The following is a 27,331-nucleotide window of genomic DNA, read 5'->3' as shown; positions in this document are numbered from 1 at the left end:
TGGGTCAGGTGTTCCTCAATCTGGGCGGTGGCGGTTCCCGTGCGGCCTCTCTACGATTGGGTGCTGGTCGTAGGTCATGGATATGAACCTTCACCTGTTCTCTGTCTCGCTGGATGAAATATGAGTTTGTGCCTGCGTTGGCGATTACTCTATATGGCCCCTTCCATTTTTGCTGAAATTCTCCCGTTGCGAGGTCTCGGGATCTCTCCATTACTTCGTCCCCTGCTTAGAACTGCGCCCTGGTTGGTCCGACATTCGCGTACCTGGATCGGTAGCGGTGCTGGTTGCGATGGACTGTCCGGATCCGTTCCTCGTGTTCTTCACCTTGGCCGATGGGAGTTGCCGGGGCTTGAGTCGCATGCCATTCTCCTGGCCTGGGGAGTTCATATCCAAGCAGGGCATTGCTGGGCGTCGTTCCCGTGGCGGCATTTTTTCTCGTCCGGAGGGTGAAGAGGATGATGGGGAGTTTCCTGTCCCACATCTGTGGAGTCTCCCCGTCGAGGTGTATGCGTAATCCTTTCTTTATTTCCTGGTTCCGCCTCTCCACGGGGTTGGCTTGGGGGTGGAAGATAGGTGTCGTCCAATGGTAGCACCCCCAGTGTTGTAGTGCGGCATCCCAGGTGACGGAGATCAATTGTGGGCCATTGTCGGAAACTATCGCCCTTGGGAACCCGTATCGCCCGAATACTTCATTCTCCAGCCGATTGACTACAGCGTCGGTGGTGGTTAGCCGGAGAGGGAAAGCTTCTACCCACATGCTGTATAGGTCTGTTACTACCAGTATGAACCGATTTCCCAGATGTGAAGTGGTGTATGGTCCTATTAGGTCGACGGAAATCACCTCGCACGGACGACTGGGTTGGCGTGGTCGGACAGTGGCTTCCTGAATGGGTCCTCGCTTTGCCACGGTGCATACCCAACAGTTCCGCACGTAGTTCCTAACGTCTTCTTCCATTGTCGGCCAGTGGTAGTATAGTATATGGCACGTTCTGTTTCTTCCGCTCCTGGGTGGCCTGCTGTTGGTGAATCGCGGTACGCGTGCAGGACTGCTTCTTTCTTGTCGACGGGTACTACTAGAAGATCTCCGTGGTTGGATTTGCGGTAGAGATATCCGTGTAGTTCTGAAAGAAACGGTTTTGGGCTGGGTCCGTGGGCCCGTTGTCTTGGATTAGGTTCCACGTACTTATCAAATTGTCGGCGTGTGGATTGTTTCTCTGGCTTTGCTTCACGCGGTCGGCAAGTTCTGCCATCTCGATGTTGGCGAGGAATGGTGGTCCTGTGTTGTCCCTGTCTGCTGGTGCGGTAGACGGGGGCAGGATGCGACTGATGTCTTCTTCTGTATTTTCTTCCACGACTCGGTCTGTGGGGTTCCTCGACAGGTAGTTCGTTTTCCTTGCCGGGACAATGTATCACGTCGAAGGAGAATTCTTGAAGTCTCAGGGCCCATCTGGTAAGTTTACTATTGTCGTCCTTCGTTCGGTCTAACCAAAGGAGTGCTCAACTGTCCGTTTTGAGTGTGAACTTTCTGTCCTCCAGGTATGGTTGGTATCGCTTGACCGCCCAGACGACCGCCAGACACTCTTGTTCATTTGCATGAACTTTGCTTTGTGCTCCGTTTAATTTTGCGCTCGCGTAACTTATGATGTTGCTCTGGTTGGGGCGGGGCTCCTGGTAGAGTACGGCTGCGATTATGCCTTTGCTACTGCCGTCAGTTTGTAGGATGAACTGCAGCTTGAAATCCGGAGGGCACAGCTTAAGGGGTTGGCTGATGGCGTCTTTCAGTTGAGCGAATGCTTGGGCGGCTGCTTCGGTCCACCGGTACGGCGCGTTCTTCCGCAGTAGGTCGTCGAGGGGCCCTTGAATTTCTGGGCATCGCGAGATGTAGTCTCGGATCCAATTAATCAGTCCCAGGAAACTACGCAGCTGCTTCCTTGTTTTAGGCGCTTCGGCGGTGCGGATGGCCTCGACTTGTAGTACTAGCGGTATAACGGAAATTCTTGAAAGATACTGCATTTTTTTATACCAAGGTGCCACTTGGTACAATTGTTCCTTAGAGCTGCGATTTTACCCGAAGAACACTTGACATTTTCCGTGTGGGTAGATTTTAGAGGGGTTGAGGGTGATTTATTGTAACATTTTTTAAAAAACTAAATATGGCCTAGAGACGAGATCTGGGTGTCGATTTCGTATGATTTTAACCCGAAGAATCCAATGGTAGCGCCAGAAATGTAATCCGTGAGTCCGTGAAAAGCCGCCATTTTTAGAAAATGACAGACTTTTAATATTAATAATTTTATAATATTTTTAAGGCACACCGGGTCGTGTAAGGTGTCTAGACTTTGGGGTCAGGGAATTCATTTATGATAACAAATATAACCTACTGGCATCGGAACTGCATGAGAGGCTTCCTTACTGCACTTTTTGAAGACGTCGTACGCGGTGAAACCCAAGATATTCCAAAGTTTTAATACCTACATAAATTTGTAATATTTTATTTAATAAAAATGCACATTAATAAAACATAAGATATATTAAAATACCTATGGGGTAAAAAATGTATAAGCCTATGAAGAATCACCAAGTACATCGCTGACCTCCTCTGAGATTGCGTATCACCACTGAAAAGGAATTCTACATATAAATATTAAAGGTTCGGTAGTAAATTATATCGAAAGTATACAATATTCTTACCCTTTGTTTGAGCAATCTCCCATACATTTTTGTCATGCAGGGGAACAATGGTAATCCGTGTCGCCGCAGCAAGAGGTGGAGGAGCACATAAGGAGGGCGGCGTATGTCGCTGGCCATATCTGGGGATGTGCAAACCAGGTGATGAGAAGCTCTACAAGTCCAGAAGGATGGGAATGGACTCTTGAAGCCAAAGGCTTGAAGGTTCTGTAGTCCAAGCTGCCACAAGTATGGAAGGCAGTCCGTGCTCTGGACAGGTGTGGCTGCGCGACAGGCTGCGAGACCCTTCGGTGCAGCTGCCGGCGACACGGATTGCCATGTTCCCCTGCATGCCAAAAATGTATGGGAGATTGCTCAAACCAAGGGTAAGAATATTGTATACTTTCGGATATACCTAATTTACTACCGAACCTTTAATATTTATACCGGGTGAATATTCCCAAAACGAACATAGGGAATTAACATGGGAAAAGGGGTTTTTGTAGATAATTGCTCCCCATGTTAACTTAGAGGGTTGATCATGACACCAATCGAAAGAAGATTTTTTTCCTCGTCTAATGATATACGAATTAGTTCATTTTCAGGTGTATTTCTCACTGTATTATCAAAAACTCGAGAAATACACTTACCAAAATCATGTTTAGCCATGACTAAGACAAAAAGCAGATTCAAACGTCGAAATCAATATCAGTTTATGACACCTGGCATTATTTTATTATTTTATTAAATGCGGTTCACTGGGGAAAAAGTATTTATAATAAACAACGTTTTTGCGCGATCGGTCATTTCTGACTATTTACCATGGGTGTTTCCATGACAGTAAGTAGAATTTACCAGTTGCTATGATTACGACGACGCCAAAATTACTTACCGATCTAAAAACAGAACAGCAAAAATACTTACCGACGCCTTTTTAAAAATCAACAGTCTTACATTTAATCTTTAATTATTGTTAGGTACATTAATCGTACAATTTGTGCTGTTGTTTCCTATAGCAAGACGCTCATAAAGTCATAAAGGAAGTGCAAAACTAGTAAACTACATCAGACACATGCACATTTTTATGAAATTGTTAATTTCAATTTTGACATTTAAACTGGTTGCCTAGTGATGTACACCATACCACTTCAATCATTTCGATTTATTCTGCTCGTTAATTTCTTAGTGCATAGTTATATTGGTTGGATAATTTTAATTTCGATCGCGCAAAAAATGTTATAAGCACGTCGAACGTTAAGGGTTACCGTTCTCAGACAATAATTTGAGTCGTCGCTTCGCTCCTCCTCCAAACAATTGTCTTCGAACGGTAAAAATCCCTTACCGTTCTCCATACTTAATATACTATTACAGCGGAAATATTTACTCTAGTACGCGATATTTGTTTTCCGTGCATGTGAAAACCTATTTCAATTCGTTAGGAAATTTCCATGGCTTAACATGATTCTGCTAATTGGATTTATTGCCGAATTTTTGATAAAATAATGAGAAATACACCTGAAAATAAGCTAATTCGTATATCATTAGATGAGAAAAAAATCTTCTTTTGATTGGTGTCATTAGGTACAAACCCTCTAAGTTAACATGGGGAGTAACGATCGGCAAAAAACGTTTTTCGCATGTTAATTTCCTACGATCGGTTTTAAAATATTCACCCGGTATGTGAAATTCCTTTTCAGTGGTGATAACGCAATCTCAGAGGAGGTCAGCGACGTACTTGGTGATCCTTCATAGGCTTATAAATTTTTTACCCCATGTTTTAATATATTTTATGTTTTGTTAATGTGTATTTTTATTAAATAAAATATTACAAATTTATGTAGGTATTAAAACTTTGGAATATCTTGGGTTTCACCGCGTGCGACGTCTTCAAAAAGTGCAGTAGGGAAGCCTCTCATGCAGTTCCGATGCCAGTAGGTCATTTTTGTTATCATAAATGAATTCCCTGACCCCAAAAACATAACTCTAGACACCTTACACGACCCGGTGTGCCTTAGAAATAAAATTCGATCAAAAGTCTGTCATTTTCTAAAAATCGCGACTTTTCACGGACTTCCTGTATCCGGATTACATTTCTGGCGCTACCATTGGATTCCTCGGGTTAAAATCATACGAAATCGACACCCAGATCTCGTCTCTAGGCCATATTTAGTTCTTAAAAAAATATTACAATAAATCACCCCCACTCCCTCTAAAATCTACCCACACGGAAAATGTCAAGTGTTCTTCGGGCCAAATCGCCTAAATGGCTCTAAGGAACAACTGTACCAAGTGGTACCTTGGTATAAGAAAATGCAGTATCTTTTGGTATACCGCTAGTACTATTGCTCCCGTAGCGATTTGTTGCCGTCTGCTTCAATGGTGTGACCAAGGTACTGAATGGATTGTACCCCAGAGCGGCATTTCTCTACCGATAGTCGTAGCCTGTGGTGCCCCAATCGCTCTAGCACTAGATGGAGGTGGTGGAGATGTTCTTCCCAGGTCTGCGAGTACTCGGCGAGTACACAATGATGTCGTTTAGGTAGACCATTGCGAATTTGTGTTGATATCCTGGGAGGACTTCTTGTGTCATCAGCTTTTGAAATGTTGCTGGCGCATTCTTCAGACCGAAGGGCATCACTCTGAATTGATAGGCGGCTCGGTCAGGTGTCGTGAAGGCGGTTAAAGGTTTGGACGCATCATCCAGTGGTACTTGCCAGTATCACGAGTTTAAAGTCGGAATTTAGTTAATTTCTGAGTTTAAAATCGGAAATGAAAAAAAATTATTACATGTGGCCCTTCTACGTCTTCGTATAATCGTGTTTAAAAATAATATAAAAAGTTTTGTAGCATTCGAAGTTTACATTCGCAAATTATGAGGGCCATGTTTCCCACCTATAAATTTTGCCATTTCAAAATTGCTTCCAAAATTGCCCAATTTTTCACCGTTCTGACTTCTGCCCTTTATCTTGAATTTGAACCGCGTCCTCCACATTTCTAGTAAAATTATCGTTCGATTTGTCATCGGCGGCGCTTGGGGGTTATCTTTTTTACTCACAATCGAATTGGTCTTATCATTTTATGTCAAGGCAATGCACTGGACTACACACTAAACGATTCCGTACGTGAATTAGCAAATGACAACATTGATTAAACCTGCACTGCACCGCAATTTACTTGCGGTGCCAAGCAATAATTGCACGTTGTACAAAAGCAATCTAGTTTACAACAAAAACCACTTAAAAGCTGGCATTTTTTTAAAAAACGCATTAAAATTGCGGAACTTTTTTTTAATTTGGTTGGTTTTACATACTTATCGTTAGGATTAGAAACGCGTTCGAAATTTGTAGAGGAAACCTAATATAACACAACCCTCAGTGCTATAATTAACGAAAGCAAATATGCAAAACGTAATAATTAAAAAAGCTGCTGACCCATTTTCCTTTTTTCATGAACTGGAAACGCGCTTTGGGTAGATAAAGCGAAGTATTTGTTAACTTGCGATTAATTATTTATTCATACACGTGTCCTTTGTGTTTACAAACAGTGGATTTTTGGCCAATATATAAATGGGCGTTGATTGCAAGAGTGAAGAGGAGGGGGCAGATTAATTGTTCACGCATATATATTTGTAAAAGACGGGTTCCGTACGAGTACAATTGGAGCAGAGCGTCAATAGTTACATAGCAGGAATATATAACAGCGGCTGTGAATGACGTATTCGCAGCACAGACGTACTCGCAGACAGTCGAAATGTTGGGAACATCGATTTCCTTCCCCCACTGTTCGGAAGAATTGCCGGCGCACTACATGCAAGTTCAGAAGCGCCAGTCGAGTGCCGAACTTCGTTCGGTTAATACAGCCATGGCAACGTGTTATCCTTCATACGAGTTATCAACTCCAACTTCCAGAACTGTGCAAGTGCCTGTTCAAAAGGATTATTCGCGACCGCTTCACGTCGATTGCAGTGTCGAGTACGAACTACCGAATCAGGCGAAGCCTCCGCAAGGCGTCAGAAACGAACCCTTACTAATGATCCACCCGTGTTACTTCCGGAAAATCGAAAGTCAGCGTAGAAGTCCTTTTGTGAATAATTTACCACAAGCGACGCGACAACCGTCGGCCACCAAAAGGAGAGCCGTGCGGACGCAACAGCAACAAATTCCTCAGCAGGCAGCGCAATACCCGATACAGTACGCTACGGCCGTCACCGCGGCCACCGAAAGACACCACCAGCAGCAACAGCAACAACAGCCACCCCAACAGCAGCAGCAACAACACATACTGCATCACCACCACCATCAGCAGCAGCTCTGGGAACCGATGCCTCCGTTAGTGCCAATATCGGCGGCCGCAGCTGTGCAACAAAGTTACTGTAAAAGAGAGGCCGCGGCGGCCGCGATGGTTTCGGGTTGTGCGACCTACAGTTCTGGATCTGGAGATTCCGGACATTGGACAGATCCCGACAGGTCACCCGACAGACCTGAGGATAAACATATACTTTCGGGTAAATATCGACAGTACCTTCGAGCTCATAGACTTCATCCTTACGTTAGCTCGGCCATTCCGATAGCCTCCACGTTCCCACAGATTCAGCAAGTTTGTTATAATGTGTGATCGCTGTGATGTGATACGGAACTCTTGTGATAATAGTCTATAATGTAACGGAAGTGCGCAGGCGTCCGGCTCCGGGCGTGGTAGTGATCCAACAGCTGTGCAGCCAGCGACCTATGTTTTTTTTTTCCTATTTAATTCCTCTGACCTTTGGTTTTTTTACGATTCATTACGCGATATGAGAAAAAGACGACTTTAACTGTAACACGTAATTCATTCAACTGTCTGTCTGTAGTGCGACAACGCTTATATTTATATAGGCCAAATTTCGTATATAGATATTAAATCGGGACGAATGTGAATTCTGTGCGGGTGCGAAACCGCCGTTAGTCTTTCCGACGGGAAAACGTAGTGCATGCGAGTCTTTCTACTACGATCGGGCACAGATTCGTATTCGTCGCAAATTTCCTATTTTGTATCGTGTAATTCCCAAAAGTGTCTGTGCGCAGTGCGACAAAACATATATTGGTCAGACTGCAAATAATCATGCTATCAAAATTGAAAGGTCCCAGATTTCTTGCTGTAAGCGTGTACTCTTCGATGAAAAATTTTTAAAGTTCTTAGAAGTCTGTCCCAACGTCTTTCACTAGTTTTAGGTAGGATTTCAAATTGAGAAAGAAGGTATTTCTTAAAGTATTATTTATTGAACTGACGGGATTTAATTCGCTCTTCATCATAATTCCATTGTGTTTGACATTTTTAAGTGGGTGTTTCTCTGTTTAATTCAGCAATTCAAACAATAGGTTTTTGAAAAGAAAAAAGTTACCGGTTTTAGAACAATGCACAATGCTCTTTGTTACGTATACTACGCGAAACGTTCTGCATGTTTCCGGAAAAAAGACGCTTATATTAAGAACTCATTACGGGCCGATTTAGATATAATTGAAAATGCTGACTGTAAAATGTATGTTATCAACGGCTTGCCGTCGGACGCGTCGGTATCCACCAAGTTTATTTATAAAAGTTGTCAATGTCCACTTAGGCTTGTTAATGTTAAATGTTACGCCACTATCGGCATCCATAACTTTTCCCACAAATAATCCAAAAATTACAAAAAAAATCAGTCGTAGATTGCAGGCGTTTTTCAATTGTATAAAGCAGACTGCTAGATCGCATCTTAGTTTATAAAATTAGTTTTGAATTGTATTTAAAAGTCCACCTTCCTTTCTGTTTTATGTTACTGTTGCCATAATACGTGTTTGGGAAATGTTACTTCCACTAGCAAACGCGTTTCTGTACTTTACGTTTTAGAGGAAAAATGTGTCAAATTTATAGCTTAGTGAACAGTCCTAGTGATAGTAATATTTCTTTCGATAGCACAGTATACCAAATAAGTATGTACAAAGTAAAACAAAAACGGTAAAAAATTTGAGGGCCACAAAGCGTAGTCAAATCCCGAAAAGGAACTGACATGAACATTTTTAATCAACTTTTGAGACTTTATTTTTTTAGACTGGAATCTTATCAAATTGCCCTTCGTCTAGAGTAGTTTCGGGAAGCTTTTGGCTCGCAAGTTTTGTTTTCTATGAAATATTTAAACGGCACCGATAGCATGAGATCTGACTTATAACTTATACATTCTCTATGGCTAAATAGCTAGACCAAAGAATATCTATCAAGTGTATATATTTAACAAAAAACTGAAAAAACCAATCGGACTCGTCCGATTCGAAAAAAATTGTGAATATGTATAAAGTATTGCTATATATAATGTACAGCTAGTCATAGGCAAAATACGCTTATAAAATATGAATAAAACGTGTTAATGTTTTTATAGAATCATCAGCAGTTTCTTTTCTGCATTCCCAATCAATAAAATTGGAATTCGAATTGTGTGTTTGTTCATTAGTGCCCCGATTACCTCGCTCATGCAAGGAAAAAGTGAAACCTGCTTTAATTGGATTATGTGATTTAAAGTGCAGTGATCTTAGTGCCTTTTTTGGATTAATTTTCAGGTCTAAATAAGAGCGTAAATTATCGGGTAAGTTAATAATAAATAAAACAGCTGATCCGTATTAGGAGAGCATGAAAACGTGGGATGTTTAGCGGCACCAGCTTAATCGAATTATTTCATACCACAGTCCACAATTAATGACATGCCGTCACAGAAATTTCGGCTTTAGTTTCAATTGGCAATTAATTAGGAATATTAATCACGGCTTGCAATCGCAATGTATGGAATTTAAATTTAAAATTCATTTCCTTCAACAGTCTAAATTAAATTATTTATTCAGGTTTCGAACTGAAAGTATTCAATTTCTTTTGATTAGTTCGTCAAATAGAATAATTTGTTCTGAATAAGGCCGTTGGTTTGCTAACAATGAATTTTAATTATAGTTTCTTTTTTAATTTTTCTACACCAATATTTACATTCAGATCATTATAACTTTATTATATCTCAATGATAATACATACGCTGTAAACAAAATGTTTTTAAGAGGTACTTTTGGGATAATAATTTCGAAATGTTTCATTGTACCTACTGGCAATTAAGAGTTATAATCCAAAATTACGAAATACGAAACCGCTTTCAATATAAACCCTACGTTTAGTGCAACACAACCCCGCATTACTCTAGTTTTGTTTTAAAATTGCAAATGTTACAAATTAAAACTAAATTTCCAAAACTCCCGACGTTTTTGTTCATTCATCACGCTTTTAGTTTACACTTTAGAAATATTTTTTAAGCATAATTAATGTAAACAGTAACTGTGTGTTAATTCGCCAAATAAACAAATTTTTGAAAGCGCACATTATTTCGTCAACAACCGAGCGCCTGTGGTTATTTTTCAGGTAGCAAAATTGATTATGGTAATCATCGATCAAGGCAAATCAAATAATTGGCTAAAATAGTAAACACACAGGGGAAATAAGGTTAGATTTATTATAATTAAGCAGCTAATTAAGTGTAATTGGATTCAAACAGAAATTTGCGTGCGAGTTTTTAGAAACTGAGGTACAAAAGTCACAACAGAAAATTAAATTCCTCCTTGATACGTCCGAGCAGGTTAAACTTCTATGAACCTTCTGTTCTGGGAAAACATATGTTCAACGTGCGTAATAAGAAAACGGTGTCCGGAAATCCTCACTTTACTGCGAATAGTAAATACGGAAACTTAGATTTAGCAATTTGTTAATTTATTTCAAAAGTTTGTCAATTCTGCGGACGTCGTAATGTGAAAGAAATTTTATTCGGGACTGTTTATAGTATACGATATAACAAAGAGGTTTACGTAACGTTACAAAAAGTTTTAATTACCGCAATCAACGACATTTAAATGTACACAGTTGTTGTAAATAATTAAAATTAACAAATGACAGTTGATGCGCATATGTTCACAATTTTTATAAAACACATTTACCATAAGTTTTGCATCATTCTTCACAAGATCATTAGAAAAATGGCTTCCGGTCGAACAAAAAGCTTTTTAGAATTTTGCTCAGTTTCGAATTTTAATGGAAATGACACTGAATTACTTCCGGCGCGTGAACTTCTAATGCCTTCAAAAGGTGTAGGTACGTAAACAACTTAAAAAATACATCGTCTCATACCATGCATCGGCTACAATTTGCCGTTTTTTCGCCTCTAATTAGTCATAGAAAAACAAAATTTGTGTTTTTTAAATGGCCATTTCTCAGCGGAGTTAGCGAAACATCCGCTATACCTGCCCATTCTGATTATCTCCTGCCAGAATAATTGACTGATTTAATTCGATTCGGTCAGTTAATTATGATTTGTTTACACCTTATAATTAACAACGTTATATAACGCGGAAGGGTGGGAGGGGAAAGGGTTTCTTGATACATATTTCGATTACGTGCCCGATATATTCCTCTCACTGCAACTATTAAAATTGACACACTGTATACAAGACTCGATCAAAATTTCATCTCTTTTTTCAGAGATTTGCCGTTTTTGCTCGCTTTCTCCACATTACATACCTAAATTTGCAAATTCGCTCCTTTCACTGTATTTACCCCACTAATTATATTAAGAAATCCATTTTAATTAGGCGCCGCTCGAACGCCCATTTCCGTTTTTGAGTATGGGACTTTTTCCTGCCCTTTTTTCGCAAAACCGGTTACACGTGAGCTGTTTTTATACTGATTTTAAAACATTAGGAACCCCTGATTATTTAAAAATTAGATCTTTAGCAGAACAAAGTGCCGTTTTTGAGACTACTTTTTTTGGTATAAAATGGCATGCCGCGTACTCGTACACATTTCTGGACTTAGTCAATTCATTGAATAAAAACTATGTAATCTATATCTACTCTTTTAATTTACCTAAATATATGAATTCACTTACCTCACAATTGGCATCGCCTATAAAATCACAAATGAAACATGAAAAAAGATTAATGGTAAAATAGTTAATTTAAGTGCACTTTCTATTATACCTAATTATCGAGGGGTAGGTATATTGTTAAAATCGATATAAATATACAGGATGTTCCTACCTCGGTTCCTACATATGATGTAAATACAGAAGGGTCTAATTCTTTGGCTTGATTTATGACTAAAATTTTATATAAACATTGGTCCGTAAGCCTTCGTTACCGATCTACAGAGTGTTTCAAGATTTTTTAAGTATTTTTCCTTTACCCACTACTCAATAGCTTTTGACTCGGCTTTTGAGATATTTTGTTCAGGTTTGAAGTATAAGTAGTAAGGTTATCAAGAAAAAAATAAAAATAAATTTTCGGTAGTTAGCTAAATTCGAGGCCTTATTTGGAGAATCTTCTGTTTTTAGTGACAGTTCCTCGGACAGTTCGCATATGAAATGGTCTTTTGTGCGTGGTCTGCACAACCCCTTGGAAATAATAGAACTCTTGGAATTCATGGAGTGGAGGTCATGAAATAATTGGAATTCTAAGTCATTTTACCAGCCATATAGTTCGAGTTGTGGTTTACTTATTATTGATTTTTATATAATTAACTGGAATTCATTCAACATTTTTGAAGTGAGTATTCCTTATCGCTCGGCATGATTGGATGCGAGACTGGATGTTTTGCACGGGACTAAATTCACCTCATCCGTCACAAGATTCTCCGTTGTGAGACGATTCAAGCTCGGATTCAAGTATGCACCTCATTCATCACTAGACGTTATGCGGAATGAATCGATTTGAATGGAAATATCGTATAAAAACCTTTTTAGCTCATTTTTGAAAAAAAATACGCTATTATATTCGTTATGGCTGGCTGGCGGGCTGTCCGGGTGAGATCTTAGCAACTACATAGCTAGAGACATAAAATTTTCACTAAAAGCTTTCTGCTATAGTGTAGATGTGCAGGCTCTAGTCTATTTTGAGTTAAATTACTTGTGAGATCGATAATTTAAGAAAATAATTTCGATATGGTTTTCGGAGATCCTATAATTTTACCGTTAGATAGCGCTACCAGTATAAAACTTTAAAGTCACTAAAAACTTAATTACTTATTTACTTTGTGATTTGTTTTACAAAATGAAGACGTACCCTCAAATGAAATTAAATAAAATTAATTATTTAACGCAGCCAAAATTACTCGTGAGATCGATAATTTTAAACTTCGCTAATAAAATACTGACCTGTATTACCAAAAATGCGCTTTAATCATGCATATGCTGATTTACAACTTGTTTTTTATTATTGTAAGTAATGCCAACGAAATATATAAATACTTTAAATAACTCCGTTCACTTTTTACAATTGCAAGAAAAGCCAGAGGAACCATCAACAATATGTACCCTCAGAAACTTGTAAGGTAGCGAGGTGAGGCAGCGCAGCAGTCAAAGCCGAAACTATGCTCTCGTGTTGGGTTAAATAATGACATCAACATTTAAGTACCTACCATTTTAACCAAATAAACCTTAGCGAGACGAGGCGCCGAAGTCCTCGTCTTGAATCAGATGATTGGCATCAATATCTTTGAATCCTTCACAAAAATAATTTCGTGCTCTTTTTTACCATTGTGAGCACAAGAATTAATCCCTTGATTTTTTTTATCATTGCAAAGAAACCCTACAGAATTTGTAAGGTAGCGAGCTGAGACGGCGCAGCTGACGAAGCCAAAAATGTATTCACGTTTTGAGTCAAGCGTCAAACAATGCTATCAATTTCTAAGCAGATTTAATTGAATTGATTTTACAGGCTTAAGTCCTTTTGACTCATAAGCCGTGAATTTGAGGCATAAGATTGAGAATGTCAATGCCAAGATTTGGCTTATTTCTATAACACATCGTGGAAAAAAGAAGGGAGCGAAGGAGTGTGAGAAAGAAGGAAGTAGTCACTCCTGTCCGCATTCGCCAAGTGCCACTTTAAATTTTGTTTGTTTGTAGGATTTAGTCTTAGAACCTGAAGAACTCGGCTTCCTTATCAAAAAAATGTGCCAAATTCATGACAGAACAGCCTCCTAGCTCAAACAAAAAATCGCACTTGTGGAAGAGTGTCCTCAAAAAATGGAAAAGTGCAGGGAAAAAACGTTTCCCACGAAATTTACTATTTTCCAATGTAGAATAAGAACATTCAATAAAAAGAAAGTATAGGTTTCTATTTCAAAAAACTTGCCCCACATCATTAAATGAGCCCCTCCATATGAAGAATATTTTAAATAAATCATTATTTTATATCCACGCTATCTTAAGATAAATGGGACACAGTGTATATAAATTAATTAAATGACATTCAAATACTTATAAGATTACGAAACTTTGCGACTATCAGTTTCGTAATCTTCTACACCCCTATTCGCCTCGCTTATGCAGGTGCAGTTAAACCCCAATAAATCATCTTCTGCAACTGATATCTTTTCCTAGGCAAAAATGCTTGCTTCAAAAGTATCGTATATTCCGAAATTTACCCTTTATTAAAATAATAAGTCTCATTAGTTAACGATAATGGATAATTTTTTAAAATACGTTCTCTCGTAAATACCTGGGTCCGGGCGCCACGGTGTTGCGACTTCACGTGCTTTTTTCTAACTTTTGTTTGTTTATTACCAATAATTCATTGATTGTCTACACTCGAGCGACGACGTTACTCCCGGGTAATACCGCTATTTGAATGGGTTAATAAAAATGTGGGTTGCTATTTAAAAAAAAAAACCTGTTGTGTGACGTCACGGCACTAAAAACTCATATTAAAAAAAATTGTTTGGCAGTTTTACATCACCTATGCCTAACGTACGAAATCAAAATAAGCGTTTTGGCGGAAACAATATTTTTGTTTTTTAACTATGACATTTTTTTTTCGTTTTAGGTAGATTCTATCTACCTATTGTAATGGTACCAGTATATTAATTTGTAGGTTTATCGGTTTATATATATCACTTCCAAGAAACACTTTAACTTTCATAATTATGTACCGATTTCTAGCAAACTTTAACTCATAAATATCTTGGTCAAGTTCGTGAATCAGGCAATTCCGCCATTTTGTTCCAATGGCTTCTTCTACCTTCGCCTGATAGGTCGAGCCGAAAGGGATTTTTGTGATTGTAATAGAATAATTTTTGTATATTGTACACAGAAAAATAAGGTCCGATAGGGTCTTTCAAATATAACTTAATAAAAATTTAGGTTGCTGTTTGAAAAAGAAAGTTCGATGCCGTTGTGGCCGGCGCTCTAAAATTTATTTTGAAAAACCGGCCGTTATTTTTCGTTTCCGGATGCCTAATATACATATCCAAAATTTGAACAAAATTCGTCGAGCCGTTATCTCGGAAAATTTCTTACGTGCATACATACAGTCAGAAAAAAATTTGCTCAAAATCGAGCTTAAAATGATCTAAAACCTCGACATTTGATGACATTCCCAGAAAACGGTGATGGCAGTAGCCACCCATCAGCTTGAGCTAGGAAGCTAAAAGTAAGACTTCATGTTGGCACTCCGGGTCATTAAAATGGAACTTTAATTATGATTAACAGGGGTTGATAATGTAAATAGCTATCTCTTTTCGTGTCAGTTTTAAAATGTGCAACCCGATTTACGAAAAAAGTTGGATAACTTGTTGAAAAATAATTAACACCTTCTGTTGGCATTCCGCTTCATTAAAATGGAATTTTTCGTACAAGTAGCAGGGGTTGATTATGTGTTACTATATCTCTGTTATAATGTACAATTAAAATGTGCAACCTGTTTTACGAAAAAGGTTAGGTTCCTTGTCGAAAAATGAGACTTTGCCTTTGCACTCCACAGTCCGTTTCACTAAAATGGAATTGAAATTTTAATTAGCAGGGGTTGATTATGTTTGGTAATCGATATCGGCTTCCAAGTGTAGGTATAATTATAACTCTTTAGAAATGCTACCCAGCGGTACGTAATTATGGACTGTTACTACCGGTTACTATACCTACACATTTTATTAAGCCGGATCCAATGAACATTTACAGTAGTTATAACGGGTGGTTTAATGGTCATTTAAAAGAAATGGTGCAGCGGAAAATTTTTGAAGTTGCCTCAGAAGTGGCTTAGTAGGCTCTTTGTAAATTTTCTCGAATGTTCCTGTGACACTTCCACAGACTTGGTGTAATTTCAAACTTCAAAGTGTAAAAACTATCCAAATAAGACGGGCTTTCTGTGGAAATTCACTGAAGCCGATTGGAATTTATCGATTTTCATTGTTTGTCCCACAATTACCCATAATATTATTTTCGATAAAAATGTACTTCGATTTTACCCAATTTACATAATACACCCCCTATAATTGATTACATCGCGGCGCAAACACATCACACAAATAGGGTTAGATTACTTCAGTGATCGATGCTTGTTCGCTTGAAAACAAATTAATTTTTTTACGATAAGTACCTACCTACGGAAAACATACGTGGGTACACTTTTTATTTTTACATAAAACATCGACATTGAAATGCCATTAAAATGAAAGTACTTATATTCTAATAATAATATACGGTTGTGTATAAAGCCGAGAAGCCGCGTGAGAAGGTTCCCTAAAATACCAGGTGCCAATTTAGATAGAAATCGCGATTATGCTTTAATTATGGATGGATTCGCCAATCATCAAATGGAAAATCGAAGCACTACGTCAGTGTAATGGCGGAAGCAGTTTGAAATGTATCACGTAGGTGGGATGAATCTACATCTTATTCATCGGCTGCGAATGACAGCCACGGATATATTAAGTTTATTTCCATACCCACTTTTGCGCAATTCCTTATTGATAACGCGTTTTTCACTTGAAGTCCCAATTCGAGTAACACAAACACAGGATGTTGTGCGAATTTGGAGGCGTGACGTATACGTATGAAACTAACTGGTAACGTAAGACGTCCATTTATGTATATTGACATAATTTTTCATACATTTATCATTAGAAAATTAACAGTAAAACCTCTTTAGAGAGATTAACTGGCGGTTCAAAAGTAGAACGTCCACTTTTTACCATTAACTAGAGCAGCGATTAATATTTCAAAATTAAATCAATTTGTGTTGGAAAATTTAGTCAAACTAACCTCAATTATTTAATTGTCAATTTTTCGCCTAAGCGTTTTCCATTAGAGCGAAAATTCACGTAAGTTACAAAATAAACGTGCGAGATAATTATGTAGATGTAGTAATTTACATTAAGTAATTAAATAAACATTAACTAAATTTGTATCCGTGTTAAGCAACCCATACCAAATGTGGCTCGAGTTAAAATACATTGTAATATTTAGATTCTGGAAACTAAATTAATATAAATACAGATAATGTTATCAAAAAATAAATTTTGAAAATTGCCTGTCTGTGTATCGTTATGTCAAAATAAATATTGTTTTAATTATATACGTTCAGTTTATTTACTGTGCACGCTAGGCTCCACTAATTTATTACACCATTTTATAAATAACTATTTGCGTAGTATGTATATGCAATTGTTGATTTGCGCTAATGAACTATTTTTTAACTTCAAATAATGGTGATTTACGACATGCTACTTGTTAATTTTCTGAATGTTTTTGTTGTAATGGCTGTGTACACGAGAGCGAGGGTCAAACTAAATTTGTTGCTAATGAGGTTATTTCACAGTGTATGAATAACACAAATTATGTACAGTTAGTGTAATCAGTATGAGAGACAATTTAACGAAAATAACTTTAAAATCAAATAATGTGATGATGGGTATGCGAATTAATCGTGCACGTTGGTATGAGCTTTGATTAGTTAGGTTAGGGTTATAAATGAAAGTAGGAGCTTTGAGCTTTAGGCGTTCAATTTATTTTGAGACGGTCTTGGCGAAGACTTCCCAGGATACGTGCGGAGGAGTACATTTCTATTTTCATATGTTTTGATATATTCATTACTTATACGTATTCTTGGGACGAACAATGAATGACCAAGAAAATTATTGTAGATGCGTATTATGCTATTGTGACGGGTAGGTAATTACGATTGCCCCAACTAACGACAGTTGAGTTATCTAATTCGCATTATCCCTATTTTCGTCATTACAGCTTTATTAATTTTAATACTTATACAATTATTTTTCCCTGCAGAATTATTAATCGGCTTTAAGGTGGAGATTATGGCTAATGGCACTTAAATGGAAAGTTATTTCATTTATCAGGAGATAAGTACGTGACCTACAATTTCGTGTAATTGAGCAGACAAAAGAGTAAGTGATTGAGATAATAAAAAGAAAAATCAAATTAGTCTAGGTTTTCCAACACAACCGTTCGCCGAATCATCCCCAAACAACTGTCGGTATTTCAGCGCAGCGTTGCGTCGGGTCGCGCGTCGGGTGGAATGTATTCGATCATTGTTGGAACCCTATGGAGAAATCCTTGTGGATAATGCAATTTTGAACAAATCTACACCCCCATATATTCCAGATATGGCCCCAAGTACCTGTTTGGCAAATTGAAAAAGGGCCGCATCAGACACCATTTCCGTGACGCATAAAAGGTGAACATTTGGGCACATTTTAAGGACAAACCAAAAGAATATTTTTAGGAGTATTTATCCACCGTTATTTGAAACTATGTAATTACTGTTGGGGGACAAATAAAATTTAATTGTTGTTTATTTGGCGCTGCTCTCCGATTGTAAGTTTTGGAAAGCATAAGTTGTTTACTATAGTGGAGTGAAGATTGATTATTATTAAAATTGTCCGCCATCATAATTATTTCTGTGTGCAAGACGTCAAATATCTTTCAACGCCAAAAATTTCGAATGCATGCTAAGCACCTCTTGCTTTCATTAAAATCGGCTAATGGGAATGCTTCATTATATTGGTAAGATGCTTTACCGCGGTCGGTGTTTCCTACATGTATAAGAGCCCAGGAAGAAACACATTAATGCTTGGAACTTGGAAATGTTTGTGTACACATATGGTCACTTGACGAGTGTGTTGCAATTGTTACGATTTCAGTATTTTTTGCCATTTGTTTAGAAATTCTGGTAATGTTAGGTACAGAAATTATGACGGAAGGAATTGCTAACCAATTGTGTCAATTATAGATTATAGAGTGATAGTTTAATAACAGAAACGCCCGCATAAGTTAGCAATAGACTCCAGATTTCAGTCAAACGTTAGACCAGAAGAACCGTTTTATCATCTACTCATCTGTGGTATTGCGTACTATGTGGCTAAAGCTCATTTTGAATTTCATGCAATTCGATTCATAATTAACAGAGATGTCAAAGGGTCTTCCTTATTTTGTGGCCTAAATTGCCAATTCACGAACTCCGATCTACAAATTTGATAAAGAATCCACCTGCATACTGTCATCAGTCCATTCGTTTTCGAGATATCATGCAAACGGATAGACACCGCAAAATTATGAACTCCCTATGACACTAACACTTTTTTTTTTACATTTCCCCAGTAAATTAAGGTCTAACAATGGGCCGTCGAGTAAATGAGCGGGTCACTATAATCCTGGGGCCAGTGCAGTGGTGCTCATAATATAACCATCTCAATTCCAGTGAGAGCAGGGGTGGGTAGGTTTGTATTTTTAGAGTCGACCAACCACAATTGACAAAAGAAGATTTAGAGTCCGTAAGAAATTGTAGGATATTTGATTCAAAGAACTTTCAAAAAGCGAGAAACATTGAAAGGCTCAATAGATTACAATTTTGAAGCTAATGACGACTGAATTTGAGAATAAGTTAAAAACAAACTCTAATTCTTGGAAAAATTCCGTTGTTTATGTGTACAATTTACCTATTCAAGTATAATTTATACTGCAGTGACAGGTATGTCACAGAAAGAAACTTTTTTCTCACCAAACACCGCAGATAAAAGGCTTATCTCGATTTTTGGTCTTGCAGAAATGTACACGAACATTCCTACTTCGAGATAACGTATCCTTTAAGAGGAATGCCAAAAATTTGATACATGGGCATTGTTGAACATAACCAAACCGAATTCAGATTTCTGAAATTTGGAAACCTCGTTTAGGGATACGTAATATAAAAGCAGGAATTTTGGGAATTTATAAAAACTAAAAGTTACAAAATTCGAACGTAGAATATTGTTGAGGAAATACGTACTTACTTTGCAAGAGTAGGTTCTGATCCATGAAAATTGTCTACTTTTACGTATCAATATGCGTCTATACTTTAGTAGGCATTCTGAATGAATCGGAAACAAAATGTTACGATTTTTATTCCTTGTTTTATTAATATGAAGAATCTTATGGATTTAAAGAAATTACAGAATCTAAAGGGTACAACCCACTTCAGTGGTTCGCACGCAATCAGTGAGGTTCCGAAACTATATAGTATAATTAGTACAGTAATTGCTAATATATTAGTCAATGGTACAATAAAAAAATATAAAATCTAATTAAAAGGAAAAATAACAACATATTTTACAGCTGTATCCACTTACATAATATCAGACGGAAACGGCGGTGATATACGGCAGAAACGACGGTGGTCGTCGAGACGTTACGGACACTCGGGCATCACCAGACGTCTCAAAAACCATGTTTCTGCCCAAGATCTTGCAGCGAGTGCCCAGTGGCCTCGCTTTAAAGAAAATAAAAAAAAGGGGTCGGCCAAATGCCGTGGATCAACGACGAGCAATGTTACTCACTGGCCATAACATGTAGTTAAATTTAATAATATTTAATTATAAGATTAACAATAATAAACAACTAAGGCGTACAAGTGAGCTACTTTTTGTTAACTATGATTCTAGGTGTCTATATAATTACGTAATCCGGCCAATACGACTGTATGATGTTAAGCTGGGTGTCGTGATGTCTTTGGCGTGCTTTATTAGAACTTAGAAGGTGACCATCATGCGCGACGACGGTGGTCACTAAGGGGTGGCCGCTCTTCCTCGCGTGGCCATCGCGGGAACGGGGTGTTATTGTGTCCACCACTGGTTACTACCCTTGGCGTCGAAGATTATTGGCCTCGGAGACGTAATTGGAATTCCAAATGCAGCAATAACACAAAAGGAAAAACCTTGTGAAGGCTCACCTAGGGATACGCCTAATATTAGTATTAAACAAGACTTCATGCATATAACGCTCCCTGGTCAAGATAAAGGGAAAATGATAGATCTGTAGATACGCTACAGATCTTTTGTTATCGCAGACCATGGAAAGCGTGTTATGATTTCACCATATAAGCAACAGTTAAAATTAAATAGCGATTACCCTTATGGCGCTTACAGAATAGTCAGACTAACAATTCACAAGTAGCATACAGTAAATAATACAGAACAAAATCACAAATATAATGACAAGTACACTTACGTCTTTATAGATTGAAAAATGTATGATCGAGCGAGCAATAGCACTCGTGCCGCTGGTTGACAACGAAAGAGGAAAAGCCCAATTTTGGTGCGGTGTATGTGAGCGCCGAAAATTTGTAAGTGGGAACGGAGAGATAACTTACGGAAAACCCGATCTATACATAATATACAGCGTGTACCGTAACACTCCCCCTTGCCGACAAAAGCGAAGCGTCGGTAGAAGGAAAAAAAAAAAACAAACCCGGTAACCAATAACAATAAATTATACAATATACAAATATAATAAGGCATTTAAGAGTTTCTTTCTTTATACGGACGTAAAAATTGAATGTGCGACCTAGTAATTTCGTTCGTTTCGATATCTTCCAATACCACTGACACTGGGGAGGTAAATCCTCTAATAATTTTAGGACCTGACCATATAGCAGTGAATTTTTGATCCGAAACCCTTGGCACAGAGGTAGGAAAATGTTTTACAAGGACCTTTTGATTGATTTTAAACTTGGTAACAGGTAATTTGCCTCGATTATAATATTTCTTCGCCTTCTCGTGGGCTACCTTAAGATGATTGTGGATTTCTTGGAGATTAGGAGGATCGGCGCGGGCTAGAAAGGATTCGAGGTTCCAGATGTTATCCAGAGGGGTTGCTATATCCCTATTTAGAAAAATGTTCGCAGGGGAGGTACCTATTGCCTCGTGGTGGGTACTATTATAGTTTAAGATAAAAAATGGTAATACCTGATCCCATGATTTGTGCTCCAAGGCATATTGCTTAATTAAGAGGGTTAAATTGTATTTTAAATTCCTATTGCAACGCTCACTCATATTTGATGCTGGATGATAAGGTGACGAGAAAGCTTGACGTACGCCCCATTGCATGCAAAACTGAAATAGTAAGTTACTGGTGAAACATTTTGCATTATCGGAAACAAGGGTTTTAGGGGGGCCGTAAGTTGAAAATAGTTCAGTCAAATATTTACACGTTACCTTTGCAGTAGCCTTACGAGTGGGGTATACCTTAAGCCATTTAGAAAAACTATCAACGCAAACGAGCATGAAACGATAACCCTGCTCAGAAGTTATTATGGGACCTACATAATCCACGTATATTTTGTCCCACGTAACAGTCGGCGAGGAACTGGCTAAATGAACATTGACCTGGGTATTAAGGGGCTTGCATGTCTGGCAAAGGTGACAACTCGAAACGTAATTCCTAATTTGTTTGTACATGGCGTTCCACCAAAACCTTTTAGCAATCGATCTGTAGGTTTTCGTAACTGAGTTATGATTACCAAATTTAGAATCATGAAAATAGTAAATAATTAAATTGTAGAGTTTTTCGGGAATGACTACCCTTTTAAGACGATTTCTTCCCACGTAACGTATTAACAGGCCGTTTTCAATTGCGAAGTTATTAACATCTTGCCCGCTCTGGAGGCGGTTGCGGATGAGTTCGCAAAATTCATCGGACTGCTGGTGTTTATTAATAGACACGAATGACTCGGGTAATTCAAGAATCGAATTCAAAAAAGTTATAGAGTGTTGGGTGTCTGCTGAAGGTGAGGGTTCCTGACAATCATCAAACAGTCGAGATAATCCGTCTGCCACATTATTTTGTGAGCCTGGAATATGTTCAATAGTGAAATTGAATTTGGAAAGTTTTAGGATCCAACGACCAAATTTGGAAAGCTGTGAAGGGTGGTTCACGAGCCAACGTATAGCGTCGCAATCAACCTGTAATGTAAAGAGTGAGTCGGTAACGTAATCCTTAAATTTATCAAGCGCGAACATAACAGCCAAAGATTCCTTTTCATACGTCGAGTATTTTTTCTCTGTATCGGATAACTTTTTGGACACAAAGGCTATAGGATGAATTCCGTCTTCTTGTTTTTGTAATAACACACCCGATATGCCTATGTTACTTGCGTCCGTTCGGACTATAAAGGGGATGGAAAAATCCGGCAGTCGTAATACTGGGGCTTCGCAAATTGCTTTCTTAAGATTATCAATGGCTAAAATGTGTTTATCCGTTATTTTGAATTTACTATCCTTTCTTTTTAATTCATTTAATGGCGCGAGTATCTCAGAAAATTTATCAATAAATTTAGAGCAAAATGACACTATGCCAATAAATTGTTGAACTTGCTTAACACTTTTTGGAATTGGAAGATTTTGGACAGCTTCGATACGTTGAGGATCCAGCTGTACACAACCTGATGAGACTACGTGACCTAAAATTCGCAACTTTGACATGGCGAAACGAGCCTTTTCAGGATTTAATGTTATACCGCACATGCGAAAACGTTCTAAAACTATTTGTAAATGTGTGATATGCTCGGAAGGGCTTTTCGAAAACACTATGAAATCGTCAAAATAATTTATAAGAAATTTAAAACGTATATCGGCAAATTCCCTAGCGATTAGACGGTTTAGGCCCGTAGGACTAATTTTGAGGCCGAAAGGTAAATAATTATACTCGTAGTGCGAGGTAGGAGTGACAAAGGCGGTGTATTTTTTCGAGTCTTCCGCTAGTTGTATTTGGTGAAATGCGGCGTTCATATCAAATAGGGTGAAAATTTTTGCACCTTGAAGATACGCAAAAATTGCTTGCTGATTGGCGGGGGGAAATGGGTCGTACTCGATAATTTTGTTAATAGCTCTATAGTCAACTACAAGCCGTTTCCCTGAATCCTTTTTTGGTACGAAAAAAACTGGACTGGCGTACGGGGATGTACTTCGGCGAATAATTCCCTTTTCCAAAAGATGCTGAAGGTGATCGTCCAATTCTTTCTGTTTGACCGGATTTAAGTAAAAGGGAGTTTTATAAATTGGTTTACTTGAGGAAACTTTAATTTCGTATTCGAAATTTCTAACGATACCCACTTCCTTTGTTAAAACGTCGGAATATTGGGTTATCAGGGAGGCGATCTGCTGATTTTGTACTTGATTAAGGTTATATTTGACTTCGCAAATGGAAGATAAAATTCCTTTTCGCAAATTGGGTGAGGAACTAAATGGAATTTTGATATCACGATTGAATTCAAAAGAAATGTTTTTACTTTCAAAATTAAGAATAACTTTCATTTTATTTAATGATGGGATCCCCAATATCACATCAAAATTTAAACTCGAAAATTCATAAAAAGATATAGGCCATGAAAGGCTTGCTATTCTCACAAACACTTTAACCTGTTTGCGGACCCTAACCATTGAGGAATCGGGCAACATGACTACTGATGAACACGGAGTGTACTTTACTGTACCGATCTTATTTAATTTAGAAACAAATTTAGCTGAAATAAAATTATAACTGGCTCCTGTATCGAGCAATGCTAACACCCTAATATTATTTATTTCTACCAAAACTAAAGGCATACAATTAGGTAAAATATTACCATGTCTGAGGCTAAAAAGGCAAACTAGTTTTTTGGATAGCTATCATTTTTATTACTGAGTTTGCGACATTCATTTAATAAATGACCGTAATTCCGACAGTATCTACAAAATTGTGCACGCTTTTGCTCCGGCGGCGGTGGTCGAGATTGAAAGTTTACAGGAGGACTAATGGTGGGTACGATATCAAAAGAATTAGGGTGCTTAAAATTTTCCTCTCTCCTGGCGATTGATTCAATTTTGTAAATTATTGTATCCAATTCACTAAACGTGGAAGGTTCGTAAAAATGTTTGATTACATCAAAGGTTTTTTTGCTACAATGTGCCCAAATTATTGAAATTAGGTGCGATTCGGGATACGTAAGGTTTAATGCACAAAATTTTGACTTAATATCCAAAACGAAGGATTCAAATGACTCGTCCTCCCTTTGCAAACGGTTAATAAATTTATCGCACATTAGGATTATATCTGAATTATTTATGTATTTAGAGAAAAGAGCTCCCCTCACCTCAGTCCACGGTTTACTCATCATAGTAGACCACCATTCTGTAATGTGATCGTCCACTTTAATCGATAACGCGATCAGAAGACTTAAACTATCGACGTTTGGGAGCTTGAAAATCTTGTCTACTGCCTCGATAAAAAGCACAATAGCCTGGGGATTGTTATGGCTACATGTAGGAACATTCGATATTAATTTATTCGAGTCAACTTTGAACTTAATCTTATGGTACGAGGTGATATTGTCTGCTGCCTCAATTGCGACTTTCAAAATTTCGGAGCAGTTTTGATTGGTAGTTTGAATATCTTGTGCAAGTGAATTTACAATTAATGATGAATTAGGCAAAGTTGGTTTAGGTTTAGGAGATAGTAATTTCTTAGATTTCGTTTTCAAAGTAGGGGCGGTGAGTACACGTTGCGAATGTACCGAAGAATTGACAGTACTGGCAGTACTTGCCTGCGGAGACTCATCTGGAACCTCTTTAAGGCGTTGAAAGGCAGTTAGGAGTTCCTGCTCAGTCATGCTAGCAACCCGACTACCTTTTGGGAATTGTAACAGTTGTTTAGGGTTGGCTACCGCAGGTGTGGAAAATTTCGAAACTGAGGTGACACCTTTTGCGGTGCTACGCGTAATAGGAGGTGGCATCAAAGAAGTTATGTAAAATAATAACTGTCAGTATGAAAGAAACCTTAAAACGCGGAAAATACCTATACGAGTAAAATATCTAATTGACTATCAACCGCACATGCTGCATAAATATGATCGATCGGTACAAGCGCGACAAATAAAATCGATAAATTATCACAAGGTTATTGCATAAACAACACATAAAAATAATCGTAGCTCACAATACACCAACAATTTTGATAAAGATTACAACAATAAAATTTACGTTACGCTCTGCTACCATTTGTAGCGAGTGCCCAGTGGCCTCGCTTTAAAGAAAATAAAAAAAAGGGGTCGGCCAAATGCCGTGGATCAACGACGAGCAATGTTACTCACTGGCCATAACATGTAGTTAAATTTAATAATATTTAATTATAAGATTAACAATAATAAACAACTAAGGCGTACAAGTGAGCTACTTTTTGTTAACTATGATTCTAGGTGTCTATATAATTACGTAATCCGGCCAATACGACTGTATGATGTTAAGCTGGGTGTCGTGATGTCTTTGGCGTGCTTTATTAGAACTTAGAAGGTGACCATCATGCGCGACGACGGTGGTCACTAAGGGGTGGCCGCTCTTCCTCGCGTGGCCATCGCGGGAACGGGGTGTTATTGTGTCCACCACTGGTTACTACCCTTGGCGTCGAAGATTATTGGCCTCGGAGACGTAATTGGAATTCCAAATGCAGCAATAACACAAAAGGAAAAACCTTGTGAAGGCTCACCTAGGGATACGCCTAATATTAGTATTAAACAAGACTTCATGCATATAACGCTCCCTGGTCAAGATAAAGGGAAAATGATAGATCTGTAGATACGCTACAGATCTTTTGTTATCGCAGACCATGGAAAGCGTGTTATGATTTCACCATATAAGCAACAGTTAAAATTAAATAGCGATTACCCTTATGGCGCTTACAGAATAGTCAGACTAACAATTCACAAGTAGCATACAGTAAATAATACAGAACAAAATCACAAATATAATGACAAGTACACTTACGTCTTTATAGATTGAAAAATGTATGATCGAGCGAGCAATAGCACTCGTGCCGCTGGTTGACAACGAAAGAGGAAAAGCCCAATTTTGGTGCGGTGTATGTGAGCGCCGAAAATTTGTAAGTGGGAACGGAGAGATAACTTACGGAAAACCCGATCTACATAATATACAGCGTGTACCGTAACAACAGGTGTGTTAAACACCTCACCAGCTATTACAGCAGCACAACTTGCAGAGGCAGAAAAGAAGGAGAAAGAAAGACGAAAGACCCTTAGAAAGAAACATGAAACCGTGAGGAGTTTATTTGATAATAGCGAAGATGAGGAAGAAGTTGAGATATTCGAAAGCGACCACGAATCTTATGCAGCCTGTCTCTACTGCAATGAACTGTTTTCAATATCCAAGAAGGGAGAGCACTGGATTCGTTGTCAAAAGTGTAACAGTTGGTGCCACACAGAATGTGCAGGAGTAGATAGAAAAATTAAAGTGTTTAAATGTGAATTATGCATATAAATGTTTTTTTTTTGTACTACTAGATATAGTTTTTGAGTTCCTTTGCATTTTTGTTTTCTTTATTATGAAATATTTAAAATAAACCATAAAAAAACAAAGTATGCCATCATACCCCGACTATTCGGTTATGATGGCATATTCGGGTTTTTTCCTAATTTATATGTCAAAGTTTTTGTTTTGCTTTTTCTATAACAACCATTCGTTATCTCAAAAGAGTACAGGGTTACTAATTTTTTCGTGCTAAAACGAGTCTTCTATCTAGTCTATTAATGATATTAGAGAC

The 27,331-nt window shown here is 38.1% G+C and overlaps 3 protein-coding genes and 1 long non-coding RNA gene across 4 annotated transcripts; 2 read left to right on the top strand and 2 right to left on the bottom strand.

Moving 5' to 3' along the window:
• Positions 1-226: 226 nt before the first annotated feature.
• LOC116175461 (uncharacterized protein K02A2.6-like) lies at positions 227-757 on the bottom strand. The gene has a single exon (XM_031493630.1). It carries the CDS (start codon positions 755-757, stop codon positions 227-229), a length of 531 nt encoding a protein of 176 aa, XP_031349490.1.
• Positions 758-6,323: 5,566 nt separating this feature from the next.
• On the top strand, positions 6,324-9,108 carry LOC116178637 (centrosomal and chromosomal factor-like). The gene has a single exon (XM_031498198.1). It carries the CDS (start codon positions 6,418-6,420, stop codon positions 7,279-7,281), a length of 864 nt encoding a protein of 287 aa, XP_031354058.1. The 5' UTR covers positions 6,324-6,417; the 3' UTR covers positions 7,282-9,108.
• A 7,106-nt stretch (positions 9,109-16,214) lies between these two features.
• On the top strand, positions 16,215-18,389 carry LOC116178645. The gene is made up of 3 exons (XR_004146877.1): positions 16,215-16,536; positions 17,756-17,874; positions 17,918-18,389. It is a non-coding gene; the product is annotated as an uncharacterized LOC116178645 (long non-coding RNA).
• Positions 18,390-24,371: 5,982 nt separating this feature from the next.
• On the bottom strand, positions 24,372-26,626 carry LOC116174945. Its single transcript, XM_031492989.1, has 2 exons — positions 26,539-26,626; positions 24,372-26,260 (listed from the first exon to the last, which is right to left on the bottom strand). Exon 2 carries the CDS (start codon positions 25,509-25,511, stop codon positions 24,390-24,392), a length of 1,122 nt encoding a protein of 373 aa, XP_031348849.1. The 5' UTR covers positions 25,512-26,260; positions 26,539-26,626; the 3' UTR covers positions 24,372-24,389.
• Positions 26,627-27,331: the final 705 nt, after the last annotated feature.

Source organism: Photinus pyralis, unplaced genomic scaffold (assembly GCF_008802855.1).
Source record: "Photinus pyralis isolate 1611_PpyrPB1 unplaced genomic scaffold, Ppyr1.3 Ppyr1.4_LG1, whole genome shotgun sequence".
NCBI lineage: Eukaryota > Metazoa > Arthropoda > Insecta > Coleoptera > Lampyridae > Photinus > Photinus pyralis.
This window is presented reverse-complemented; position numbering and strand designations above follow the sequence as displayed.

Bases quoted from the DNA above. Each gene is read 5' to 3' on its own strand.
- LOC116174945 (XM_031492989.1), bottom strand. From the start codon at position 25,511: ATGCCACCTCCTATTACGCGTAGCACCGCAAAAGGTGTCACCTCAGTT.
- LOC116178637 (XM_031498198.1), top strand. From the start codon at position 6,418: ATGTTGGGAACATCGATTTCCTTCCCCCACTGTTCGGAAGAATTGCCG.
- LOC116175461 (XM_031493630.1), bottom strand. From the start codon at position 757: ATGTGGGTAGAAGCTTTCCCTCTCCGGCTAACCACCACCGACGCTGTA.